Here is a 13,649-nt window from a genome sequence, read left to right as displayed (position 1 = left end):
TTAAGACACTCCACAAATATTCCAGTTCTTTTTCCCTAGTTGTATAGTTGAGTTGAAATTACTTACCATCTCTAAAGTTGGGTGTGACCCTGTAACTTCTTTGGCTAATGAAACATGAAGTGAAGTATATAATTTCCGAGTGGAAGTTTTAAGGGCCAATAGGCAATTTACCACATTCCTTTTGGTCTACCTTAGTGATCATAGAAATGTATGAGAAAGTAGTGCTTCCATCAGCCAGAGCTTTAGAGTGTCCACTATGAGCAAATCTCCTCTCCCAACCTTCACTCAATACGTAGCATGAGTGAGAAACTTTTGCTGTATTAAACCACTATGATTTTTAAACAGTTTTATTGAGATATAATTTATATGCCACAAAATTCTCCCGTTTAAAGTATACAATTCAATAGTTCTTAGTTATTTTACAAAGTTGTATAACTATGACCTGATTTTAAAACACTTTCATCAGAACAACATCATTTAGAAGAGTTCATCAATAAGAAATCTCATACCGATTAGCAGTCACTCTCCATTTCTCCTTCATCTTCTCAGCCCTAGGCAATCACTAATCTACTTCTGTCTCTATAAATTTACCTATTCGGGGAATTTCACATAAAGTGACTTGAACAGTATGTAGTCTTTTGTTACGGGAGATTCATCCATATGGTAGTTATCTCTTAGTAATATATTCCTTTTTATTGCTGAATACATTCTATGTATGTACTACATTTTGTTTATCCGTTCACCATGTGATAGACATTTGGGTTGTTCCCACTTACGGGCATTTATAAATAATGCTGTTAGAAACATCTGTGTGAAAGTTTGTGTTGATACAGATTTTTGTTTATCTTGGAATTTCTCTAGGAGTGGAATTGGTGGATCCTATGATGATTATGTTCAACATTTTGAAGAACTGTCAAACTACTTTCCAAAGTGACTGCATCATTTTACATGCACATCAGCAATGCTTAAAGTTTCCAAGTCCTTCACATCCTTACCAACCACTGCTATTGTCCGGTTTTTCTTATTATAGTCATTCAAGTGGCTATGAAGTAGTATCTATGGCAATTTTGATATGCGTTTTCCTACTGAGTAATGATGTAGTGCATCCTTTCACATATTTATTTATCATTTGTAAATCTTTTCTGAAGAAGTGTCTACTAAACTCTTTGATCATTTTATAACTGGTGTATTACTTATTATTGAGTTAAAAGAGATCATTATATAATCTATACACAAGTTCCTTATCAAATATTTGATTTGCAAGTATTGTTTCCCATTCTGTGGGTTGCCTTTTCACTTTCTTGATGATATGTTTGCAGGACATAGGTTTTCAATTCTGATAATGTCCAATGTTTTAATTTTTTTCTTTTATTCACTTGTGCTTTAGGTGCTATATCTAAGAAAGCATTGCCTAAACCATGGTCACAAAGATTTACTCCTATAACTTCTTGTAGGAATTTTATAGTATTAGCTCTTACATTTAGATCTATGACCCATTTCAAGTACCTTTCTATGTGAGGTGTGAGGCGGAGGTCTAAATTCATTCTTTTGCGTGTTGATATCCAGTTGCCCCAGAACCATTTGTTGAAAAGATTCTTATTGGCACCTTTGTCCAAAAGCAACTGATATAAACATAAGGAATTCTTTCTGGTCTCTTAATCCTGTTCTTTTAATTCTGTTCTACATGTGTCTATTCTATGCCAGTACCACACATAGTTACTGTAGCTTTGTAACATGTTTTAAAATCTGGTAGTGTCAACATTGTCATTCCTTTTAAAGGATTGATTCAACTCATGTAGGTTTTGCAGCTCCATGAGTTTTAAATTCAGCTTGTCAATTTATGCAGAAATAAAGAAAGAGGGAGGGAGGGAAGGAATTAGATGAGTTGGAATTTCAGGAGATAGCATTAAATCTGTAGATAAATTTGGGGAGTATTGCCATCTTTATACTGAATCTCCTGATCTATGAACATAGAGTATCTTTGTTTATTTAGATCTTCCTTAATTTTTTTCAACAATGTCTTGGTTTTGGTCTTGCACTTCTTTTGCTAAATGAAAGTGAAATGAAAGTGTTAGTCGCTCAGTTGTGTCCAACTCTTTGCAGCCCCATGGACTATAGCCCTGCAGGCTTCTCCATCCATGGGATTTTCCAGGCAAGAATACTGGAGTGGATTGCCATTTCCTTCTCCAGGGGATCTTCCCAACCCAGGGATCGAACCCAGGTATCCCGCATTGCAGGCAGACTCTTTACTGTCTGAGCCACCAGGGAAGTCCCAAGTTTATTTTTAATAAGATTTTAATCTTTTGGATGCTATTGTGATTGAAATTTTCTTAATTTCTTGTATTATTCATTGTTAGTGTTTAGAAGTGGAACTGATTTTTGTAACCCTGATGAATTCATTTATTAGTTCTAGTACTTTTTAGTAGCTTTCTTGGGACTTTCTACATAGATGATCATGTTGTCTGCAAATATAAGCAGTTTTATTCTTTCTTTCTAATTTATTGCCTTTTATTTATTTTATTTTCCTAATTGCCCTATCTAGAACCTCTGGTATGATACTGAAGAAAAGAATCTCTGAGATTTTGAAGTTGGTTGCTATTGCAATGTAACCTTTCCTTTATATCAATAATGCAAACATTAGAAGGAAAAAAATAGAGATGGATTCCATTTAGCTGGCAAAATGAGGGAAGGCTTTTATAAGAATGATTTGGAAAGGATAAGCTTTGAAGGGTGAGAGTGGAGATACTCAGTCCCGGAAACTACAGTATTGAGTTCTATACCTTGATTTGCTCAAAGTTGAGTGGTAGATAAAGAGGAGAGAGAAAACAGGAAATAAAAGTTAAGAACAGAATATTTGTGACATGGTGTACTGGAGACTTCAGAATGAAAGTAGAAAGATCAATTCGGAGGCTACTGCAGAAGCCTAGAAATGAAATAGCAAGTGCCAGAGCTAAGATGTAATTAATGCTGCTCATTCTCAGACCTCTCCCGTGCTCACATTTAGAGCTTCGGCAGTACCTACACTCCATCGACCCAGACTCCTAGAGCCCCCCAACTCCAAGCTAAAGGCTATTTACCAGCTACTGAGCATGAATCTTTATGTACTTTGTTCCTGGATCTCTCTTGATCTTGGAACCCAATGTCAGGTACACTATGGTTTTTCCACTTTAAATTGCTAGATTACTTTTGAAATTCTGTGATTTTCTTTTCTGCTTTGCCATAGGACCAGGAATCAATGTCCTTCTCTTCCTTTTTCATGTTACTCTAGCTTTTGGCTTAGCTATATTTCCTCATCTCAGCTGGCTTGCAGTGCAGTAAAATCCAAGGTCCTTGGTTCCTAATGGTATCCAGACAACCCTCGTCCCCAAACACACAAAACAAGATGCAAATGGCCAAAATTTTTCAGTGGAGTTGTAGTAATTGACTGGTTTGATTTTGCTTGATTTTACTAGATTTATAGAGATTTTTAAATCTACAAATTTTAAAAAATCTGACATAGTTTTGTTGTCATGGCTCCCGCTTCGAATCAATAACTATGACTAGCTGGGCTTCTAACAATTGTTACAACCCCTGAGTATCAGGCATTGTATTACGTCCTGCAGCATGCCTACTATTCACAGCAAAGCAGGCAAATCATGTTCATTTCACTGAAGGACACTAAGGCTTAGAGAAGAAAATTTATTAGACCATAGCCATAATTTTTAAATGTTGGAGCCAGTATTAGAACCCACATTTATCAAGTTGTCTCTAAAACCTGCTTCCTGCTATTATAGTCTACTACTTTTTTGAGTAGAGCTCATGAAACGCCTTTTAGATTCTTACTCTTATACTGTTGGTCATTTGACTCTTTGCTTCCATGTAGTCCTTTTATCTAGAGTGTCAACTAATGTCTTTTCAAGTAGTTACTTGTCTTATTGGGTTTACTTGTGTTTAAGAAACCTCTAAAGTGATTGGTGGTCATGTCCGTAGAGTCTTGCTCTACATGGACACCATCATTTTGGTGTCCCATACTAAATTGGACTTCCTGAGAATAGGGTTTGTCCTTGGAGCAACAAAGTGTTTAACAAGTGTTTTTTACAAATAAATGAGCAAATAAATTAAATGGATGAATATATGAAGGGTGAAGTGTAACAGTTCATTCTTATGACTGGCATTTGCACTGTTTAAAGGCAGTGTCACCCAGTAGCAGGAAAAGCATGGACGTTGAATCTCAGCTTCATTGCTTGTAAGCTCTGTGAGGATGAACCATTGCTTAACCTAAGCCTCAGATGGCTGCTTTGTAAAATGCGTAATGGCATCATATGGTATATTGAAGACCATATGAGAAAATGAAGGTAATGAATGCAACATGCAGTAAACATTCACTGACTATACCTCCCCTCCTGTACCTTTAAGACCAATTTTGCAACCTAAGTTTTCATCCAATTTTCCTTGTCTTTAGCTAGTTCTCCTTTGCTTGGGTAATTGCATTGGTATACTACCTAGCATTGAGAGATGGAGTGAGTATATCATGATGTTTGAAACTCAGATTGTGGAGCCAGACTGTCTGCATGAGAGTTCACGCCCCACCACATCCTGGTGATCTAGACAACCACCTTGATGTTACTGTGCCTCAGTTTCCTCATATGGAAAATGGGAATAATAATAGTGCCTTCTTCCCAGGGATGACAACTTAGAGTTAAATAAGTTAATGTCTATAAAACTCATAGGACTCTAGCTAGCCCAGTGAAAGGTGTTGAAGTGTTTACTTTATTACTATTATTGTTATTGATATTATTATTACTACTACTACCACCACTGCTTCAGGCACTTAAGTAAAAGTGCCCTATGTTTTTCTTGGAAGTAAGAATCTGACTGAATCTCTGACTTCTTCATTTGCTATTGATCTACAACCACCGATGCTTACTACTGGATATCACAAGTGCCAAATGCCTCTGTCTAAACTCTCTGAGTTTTTTGCTGCTGAAAATTATCTCCAAGTACTTGCAATATCCGTAAGTTAGTCTGTCTCAATTTCAGGATCTATTCATTCACTGTCACATTTTGAGACATATAGAATTCAAATGTTCCAAAATTAAGTGGTCCCTCGATCACTGAGTGGGGTGCGTGCGCGTGAATATATATAACCTCTGCTGTCATATGTTTTCTGATTCTCTGCTATGAACAGTTTTTTTCTCATTTCCAGATAGCAGCCCTTCCTCTTCCGATTCATTGTCTCGAATCTGTTGTGGTTCTGCCAACCAGGAAAACCTCGCTTCTTTGAATTGTGAATATAGTAAATGTGAAGAGACTCTGACAGAGTGCCTCTGGGGATCTCCTAAGAGTCAAGGGAATGAGTAAGTGTTCAGTATATGAACATTCTAACATATAGTATGGCTGCTTAGAGGATCGTCTTAGCTCACTTTCTTAGTCACTGTTGTGGTCCAGGAGAGGTGAGCTTTTTTACATTATCTGCATCTTAAAGAAGTAGAGCATCATTATTCTAATTTTATTACTAGGAATGTAAAAAGCGTTCAATTCATCCCTTGTCTACATCTTCCAGATACTCTGGCCATGTTAAGAGCAGAGGAAGTGTACTGTACACTGCTGGGGTGGAGTGTGTAAGAGTTTTAACTGTCTGACCTCTGAACCTCCTTGTGTTTAGAAAACTCCGTACTTCCTGAGTTGAGATGCTGGACAGATGGTCACTCTCCCTGGCCTCCTGGCCTAAGAATCCAGAGTGGAGATTACAGGGCAAGAGTGATGGCAGCGTTTAGTGTCTGCTGCCAATGGCGCCAGGGGGGGGAACCAGAGAATGGTGCCCCTGGTGGCAGGGGTGCACAGCACTGTTCAGGCTGCAGCAGCAGTGTCCGTGTTGTCCTAGGTGTCTGTGCTTGTGACACTTTAGGTTGCGGATCCAATGACCTGACCTCTTCTGGCCCCTCCCCATTTTCCAAGCCTAGTTCTCCATCCCTCCCAACAATGTTATTACTATCCAGAAAACTGCTTATATGCTTAAACCAATCAGCACCTGTTCTTTTGTTTTCCACCAAAACCTCTGTGTTGGACAGATGGCTTATTTATTATTTTCTGCCCAAACCATTCATAAAGCAAGCACTTGATTTCAAATGATAGTTTATTATTTGAATTGAATGGGACCACATATTGGATTATGGTCTGTACATTTTATCATCCTATGTTATTAACACAATTATTCAGAAAAGGTGGCAAAATTCTATTTTGACTTATGAAATTCCTCTTTAATTTTACTCCCCTGGGCATCTCATAACCTAGCAAATAGTGTTCAAGTCATTTTTAAAAATCACTTTTTCCCTCTGTTTTCTGCTAGGACTTTTACAATTTCAAGTCTTAAGTTTAATCCATTTTGAGTTGATTTTTCTTCATGGTGTAAGATATGGGAATATTTTCATTCTTCTGCATATGGATATCTAATTTTCCTAACAACACTAATTGAGGAGATTATCCTTTCCTCATTTGGCACCCTTGTAGAAGAGTAGTTGACTATGTATGTATGGATTTATTTGTATTTTGTTCCATTGGTTGATGGGTCTGTTTTATACCAGTAATATACTGTTTTGATTACTATTGCTTTGTAACATACTTTGAAATCAGGTAAACAAATGAAATGAAAAACAAATGGGCTTTGTTTTCTTGCTCAAGGCTGCTTTGGCTTTTCAGACTATTTTGTGTTTCTATATGAATGTTAGGATTGTTTTATCTACTGAACTTGGCGATGATATTTTTAGATATGACACCAAAATCACAGGCAACAAAAACAAAAATAAACATATGATATTATATCAAACTAAAAAGCTTTTGCACAGCAAAGGAAATCATCAACAAACCAACAGAATGGGAGAAAATATTTGTAGGCCATATATCTCATAATGAATTAATACAACAAATATATAAGAAACTCAAACAACTTAATAGTGAAAAAAAAATAATAACCCAATTGAAACACAGGCAACTAACTGAATCACTATTTCTCCAAAGAAGACATACAAGTGGATATATGAAAAGATCATTAACTGTCCAGGATATGTGAATCAAAACTACAATGAGATATCAACTCATACCTACTAGGGAGGTTGGTATTTAAAAAACGAAAGACTAATATTGACAGGATGAGGAGAAAAATCAGTCCCTGTACACTATTGGTAGGAAGGTATATTGGTACAGCCTTTATGGAAATCAGTATGGAGGGTCCTCAAAAATTAAAAATAGAACTATCATATGATCCAGCAATTCCACTCCTGGATGTATATTCAAATACATTCATTTAAATTCTCTGGGCCTCTTGTACTCATCTTTGAAACTGAGCTGTTCATAGAATTAAAGGATATGGAGTTTAGCTTTAGCTCAGTGAAAATATAAAAATCAATGTAAATCAGCAATGTAGCTAACATTGCTATCAGAGTAGAATGTTTTATACACTATATTATTTGGTTTTTCTAACAACTAAGAATGCAAATGATATTCATCAGTTTGGCTAAATGTATCTTGTTATGTGTTGGGATCCATGTGGGATATTATAATTAATCTATAGTTTGGTGTCCAGAGATCTAGTTTTGACACTGGTTTTGCCAGACACCAACTGAGTGATCTGAGACATGCCATTAAAATTGTTTGATCTGCTTTTTCATATTAGAAAAACAGGGAGGAGGTTGGAGTATAGTTTATCCATAACCTACCTCACAGGGTCAGGGGCAAAATGAGTTAACAGGTATGAAAATGCTTTGTAAAAAGTAATTCTCTAAGTAAGTATCAGATGATGAAAGAAGAGGGCCTCTAACAGAACATTACCTGTGACTAATGCCATGAGGTGGAAAAATATTTGATGATCATAATACAAAAATAAAACATTTAATTTAGAAATATAAACTAATCTACAAATTTTTATTAAGAAACTTACCTTACTTTCTTCTACTTTGTATGATGTGCATTGTGCTGTCATAACAATGTAATTGTTTAGAAGGTTGCAAGAAGCAGTAGGCTCAAAAAATACATTAAACAGATTTGGAAGGGGGTGGATATAAAGTTAGAATTTCTGAGTCATGAAAACATCAGATAGAAATTTCAGAAAGGTGTAACTTTATTTAAAACCAAGCTGCTGTGAATTCTATCATGCTGCAGACACCTCTGAATCAACCATCTCTGTTGGCAAATTATTATGCTGACAAATTCTCACCTAAACTGAAAATTTCCATTTTGTAAACAAGCAAGTGGGTTCCTGATGGTTTGGATGATATCCTGAGCTGGAACTTTGGAAAATGAACTCCTTACTTGAATGACCCTATGTAATCCATTTCTCACTTTAACAAAGAGATTCAAATATTTATCACCCTTATTAGGGAGCCACTGTGAACAATTAATGTAACATTAAGTCTAATGTACTCTTCTACAAGTTTCAGAAACACAAAAACACATGGTTGGCTTCAACAGCTAGATTTTATGAAATAGAATAGTATGTGTTTTAATTTGGTCATCTTTAAAACACTAGGGATTCTATTTCCACTTTTAACCACAATAGGATATATGCTGAACACTGCCCCAGAAGCATCCAGGCCAGAATATTTGTTGTACAGGCAGGAAAATACTTGGATCTTTCTTCTGCTGGGTCAGAGTCAGTCACAGGGACTCTGGTTATGTCCTTAACAATCACCACCCCCATCATCTAAGTAAGATGAACTGAACAGGTGATACAGCCATGCAGCTGGATGAAAAGCCACCAGGCTTCACAGGGAAGGGAAGGAGAGAGGTACTTTGGCACACCATTGACTTTGGAACAAGCAACCTGCACATACTTCACAAGAGGTATACAAGGGATATCAAGTAGAGAGATAAGAGAAGTATTTGGCCAGACTTCAGATCCAGTGGGATTAAATGAGATACCTATTAAAAGTCTTATACAGAGTCTTAGTGTCTAGGTTACAGATGTTCAGCATATCAATATTATTATAGTTTTTTCCTCCTGTTCTATAAAATTACTTTGGGGGGGGGCATTATCTATATACTGACAGGAGTTGAATTCCTTGACCACAAGGAATCCTTCTAGCTTTATGGGTAGAATAAACCTAGCAGTAATTTTACCTTCGAGCAGCCCCGTTTTATCACGGGTTGGCATCACTATTTTACAAAGATAGGAACCTCTTTGTGGTCCTCTGGTCTGCTAATTGGGGTGAGTGAGAGGACAGAGAGGGGAATACCTCTTCCTGATCACAAGTTTGGCCCCAAGTCCATTTTTCATGTACTTTTATTTTCCTATTTCTATTTCCAGGAGCTCTTCTACATGCTCCAGCCAGCTTCAGGGATGATATGCGTTTACCTGTGGTCTTATGAGGAAAAAACAGGACCTAAGACAACAAGGAATCTGGAAGTCTTTGTCATCAGATCAGCAGCTGGAAGATCAACAACAGATCAACAGATAAAAGCTGGAAGAGTCTAGTCTTGTGTGATCTTGTGGCAGACCTTCTTTCCTATTTTGGTCTATAATAACCAGTCTTCCACACCTGTGAAAACAGGCCTGAACGCCTATTGTTCAGGTTACTAAAGATGTCAGCCAGGACCAGACCTGGGCAAAATTAGAAAACAAAGGTGGTGTACTGCAAAGATTACTGAGACAGGGCCCCAAAGCCTGGATTCCAGCTTGAGCATTAACTAGTTATATGACCTTGGACAAGTCATTTCTCCTTTTTGAGACTTGGGTTTCTTTTGTGTATGTAAAATGGGAGTAATAATAACATGTTTGTAAAGTGTTTTAAACAGATAAAAACAAAGCAGTCTTGACACTGTAAGTCAGGACCTGCTTTCCACATTGATGCCCACTCATTCCCTTCCCTTTCCAGTTTCTCTCCTTCCCTGCTCTCCACTTCCATAGCCTACAGTTAGTTCCACAGGGTGGGAAATATATCTAGTTAATTCATAACAAAGTGTTAGCACCATAAGTGACTCTTCTCTCATGCCATCTGCATGCTAATGAATGAATCTCTTGTTTTAGGCTATCCAATGTTAGCAAGAGACAGGATGGAAGAAATAAATGGGTGTGCCTGTCTGTGTGTATGTGGTGGGGAGGTCATGTATCCTCATGGAGAAACCTCCCGGATAACCCAAGACAGCAGCCTGCTCTACCTAATGCAAACCTGGATGTGCTGGGAGCTTTCTGAAGCTTGGCCCCACAGATACTGTTAAATTCTCTCTCCTCTGCATCCTTGGTCTGCAGTGACACTGGCAGATGCTAAACTTCAGCCTGTCTAGAACAGTTAATTAGGTTACAGAGGCTGCCAAAAATCTCAAAGTCATCCTATGAAAATGAAATACTCTGAGATCTGAAACAAAGGTCAGAAGACACAAACACTAATTTGATTTTTAAGAGAGAAACCACAAAATGGGGGGGAGGTGAGAAAGATAGGGAGGCAGGCAGATCCTTGACAATCTGGCAACTCCATACCATAAAACAACATTGAGATGTGCATGAAGTGGTCCTGGCTCCTTTCTCCAGCAACAAATACTGTATATTCATAAAGAATGATACTGTAATAGACACTGTATATCCATAACCTTTTCCGGAGAGCCCAGTCCAAACCTCCTGGGACATCAGGAGAGCTTTCAGACAGTTCCCCTTCCTGCTGGAGAATGTCCCCACCTGGGAGTAATGAGGCTGGAGAGAGGGAGGTGATAAATTGCTAAATGGAAATCAGTTGAATGAATACGTGGGTATGTTCAAGGTCTCTTTATTGGTTTCATCAAATTATTACAAAGTAAGAACTGCTGTCTGCCCTCCGGTTCTCAGTACTGAAGAGGCAGCCTTAAAAACCTAGAGACCCAATTCTTCAAAACGGTTACCCCGGAAAGTGTATGTTGGTGCTGCGGTGGGGGTAACAAAAGGCAGCGGTATGTAGGACTTCACTGCCACCAGCAGGGGCCAGAAGAAGTGCAAGCCAGGAGCTGCCTGCAGCAGAAGCCCCAGGCCAGAGGCTAAAGCTGGCAGCTGAGGCTGTCTTCACCCCGTGCCCACCCGCCCCCTCTACAATCTCAAAGATTTGGAAAAGCTGATCTTCCTCTCTAAAACACAGTTATTCCTGCCTTAAAGCTCAACATCAGGGGTTTGGAGACCAAACTCCAGTTAAGGTTCCAAAACACCCTCCTCCCTTACCCCCCCCTCACAATCCCACTTCCTGCGTGCCCTGGGATTTGCAGTATTTTTAAGGTGCAGTGGAGTGTGGCCCAGAGATGGCAATTTTAGGTTCAGTCCCTTTGCATCCCACGTCACCCCGGACGTGGATCAGGCCCCTTGCACTGTCCATCTCACGCCCCGACCCCTGGTTTACAGTCCCGCGACCGCTCTGGCCGTGTTAGATCCGCTTCAGGTAAAGCCAACTCACGCTCTGCACGGACTTGGAAAAGCTGCCCTAGGCCAACTCTGATCTCTCGCACCTGGAGCCAATCTGTGGCGACCTGCACTTTGCGGGACGTTGCGCTGGGAGGCGCTCCGCGGAGTCCGCACTAGCCTGCGGTGCCCAGGCGCGCGCCAGGCCGCGCGGGACTCCCGGCATCCAGCCTCCCTTCCGGCGGGTCCCGGAGCCTCCGCGCTGGCGGAATGGCCCGGGAATGCGCCGGGGCGGGGGCAGGAAGGACACCCCGCCCCCCCGGAGCCTTAGAGACCTCGGGAGGACTCCCCGCGGAGATCAGCTCGAGGAAGGGTTCCGTGACCACGCGGCGAGGAGCACGTGAGCAGCTCTGCTTCGCTATAAGAACCCCCGCTTTGCTGCACGAGGGGAGCGAGCGGAGCGGCAGGACGCAGCCACCTGCGCCTAGAAAAAGGGCGACGGTGATACTCCTTCCAGGGCGCCCCAGACGGTCCCAAGTTTTGGTGGTTAGGACCTTGGGGGTCCGGGCTCCGCGGTGCGTCTAACTTTGAGGCGGAATTCCCAGCACTTAGGCAAAAACGCGCAGACGCTAGCACGCGTGCGTTTTGAAGATGCTCAGAGCTTGTTTGACCTTTAGTAGAGTTAGAGGAGGAGTAGCAGAAACCCCGAGCTAATTTTTCGTCCTCCACTGAGCAGGCAGCTAGGAGCGCCCGGGCTCGCCTTCAGAGAAGCCCGGGAGATCCCCAGCGGCCCGAGACCCCCGGAGCCCCAGCTGCCCTTTAATTAAGTCGCGGGATGTTCCTGCGCCCCGCTGGAAGCAGCTGGCGGTAAACTCCAGACGCCTTTTGTAGATAAACTTTGGTCCGCTCTACTCGCCGGCTCCATCCCGGCCGCGTTGTCCGCCCCCTCCTCCCGCAACGGGCGCGGGGCGGGGAGATGGCCGCGGGCTCGGCGACCGGCGCGGGCGCTTCCCGGCGCAAAGGGCCGCCGCGCGCGTAGCCGCCGCCACGCTGACCTCCAGCTCCCGCCTGCTGCTGCGCTAAGCCGGGGCAGCGAGCAAAGGCGAACGCCCAGAGTGGCCGGAGGCGGCGGCGGGAGGAGCCGGAGGGTCCATATGGCCTCTCTCCGCCGGCCGGTGGTGTGTGCCACGGAGCTCTCCCGCGTCCCCTCGGGTTCGGAGCAGCTCTGAGCGGCGCCGCCTGCGGGAATCCACCTAGCCGTTCCGCGGAGCCGCGGTCAGTAACCCGAGAGCAGAAGTCGGCATCTATTCCTCCCTAAGGGCGATGTGGCCGGCCGGCGCGGGCACCAAGCTGCCCTGTCCCCGGGACTCTGCGCTCCGGCGGGCGGCTTTCTCCGGGAACCTCACCGCCCTGCCTTCTCACCTCGTGCCAGCCGGGCGTAGCGTCCGGGTCTTCATCAGCGCCAACCCCGAAGGTAAGTCCCTCGCTTGCTCTTGTCCGTCTGCGCGGCGGGAGCCGAGAAGGTGCCAGGGCACAGGCGGGTGCACCGGGTGTCCCCCGCGCTCCCTTTCTCTCGACCATACCGAGGCTGCCCTGAGCGCGTGGGAATTTCATTTGAATCACTGTTCTCCTTCCCTCGCTCATTTCTTCTGTCTGCTGACTTTGCCTAGGACGTCCATTTCTCGCCCCCTGTATTATTTCTGCCGGTCGGTCTAAGAAATATCGGAGAAATTAACAGACGCTTCTGGAAGCTTCATCCTGCCACCCCACCCCCCACCTCGTTTTTCTTTCCTTCAGCAGTTTCTTCTCTGAGGTTATAAACGCAAATAGGAGATTTTCTCGGCCCCGCGACAGATTCCTGAATGGGGGCTCCCTCTTTAGCCACTTGTTCAGGCCGAGGCGAAGTGGGAGCATGGGATTCTCTGAGCCTCGCCTCCTGCCGGTGTGCTAGTGGTGCCTTTGGTCTTGAGGGTCAGAGGAGACCCTTGCGAACCCAAGATCTGCGGAGATCTTGGGGAAATGTGCTGTGCGGTCCCGAAACAGGCTGGCGCTCAGCCCGGCGCTGGTTTCAAGGTGGAGCGTGCAGGATGAGCTCATCTCTACGGTTGGGTCTTGGGCTGGATCGTCCCGGCCTAGAACTTGGCCTTCTCAGTCGTGTTCCTGCTAAGGGCTGGGCACCTGGTAGCTGTTAAGTGAAAACTTGTTGATTTATTGCATTCACGGATCACAGCGACTGAGCCCCGCGTAGTTAGTTTCTCGCTCGTGCTCATCCTCTGCCTTTCTGTTCTCAGTCCTAAATGTTAACTTTTATTCTCAGTAA

The 13,649-nt window shown here is 42.5% G+C and overlaps 1 protein-coding gene across 2 annotated transcripts in view; it reads left to right on the top strand.

Annotated features, from left to right (window-relative positions):
• The first annotated feature begins 11,658 nt into the window (after positions 1-11,658).
• The window catches only part of NWD2 (NACHT and WD repeat domain containing 2), a 219,212-nt gene continuing 217,221 nt past the window's right edge, over positions 11,659-13,649 (top strand). For both annotated transcript variants that reach the window (XM_081527487.1, XM_081527388.1), the window contains exon 1: positions 11,659-12,803. In XM_081527487.1, coding sequence (XP_081383613.1) covers positions 12,653-12,803 — 151 coding nt within the window. In that variant the 5' untranslated portion in view covers positions 11,659-12,652. The remainder of the gene's footprint in view (positions 12,804-13,649) is intronic.

This window comes from Giraffa tippelskirchi, chromosome 1, assembly GCF_054371585.1.
Source record: "Giraffa tippelskirchi isolate mGirTip1 chromosome 1, T2T-mGirTip1v1.2.pri, whole genome shotgun sequence".
NCBI classification, from domain to species: Eukaryota; Metazoa; Chordata; class Mammalia; order Artiodactyla; family Giraffidae; genus Giraffa; species Giraffa tippelskirchi.
The sequence above is the reverse complement of the archived record's forward strand: the minus strand, read 5'-3'. Positions and strand labels throughout refer to the sequence as shown.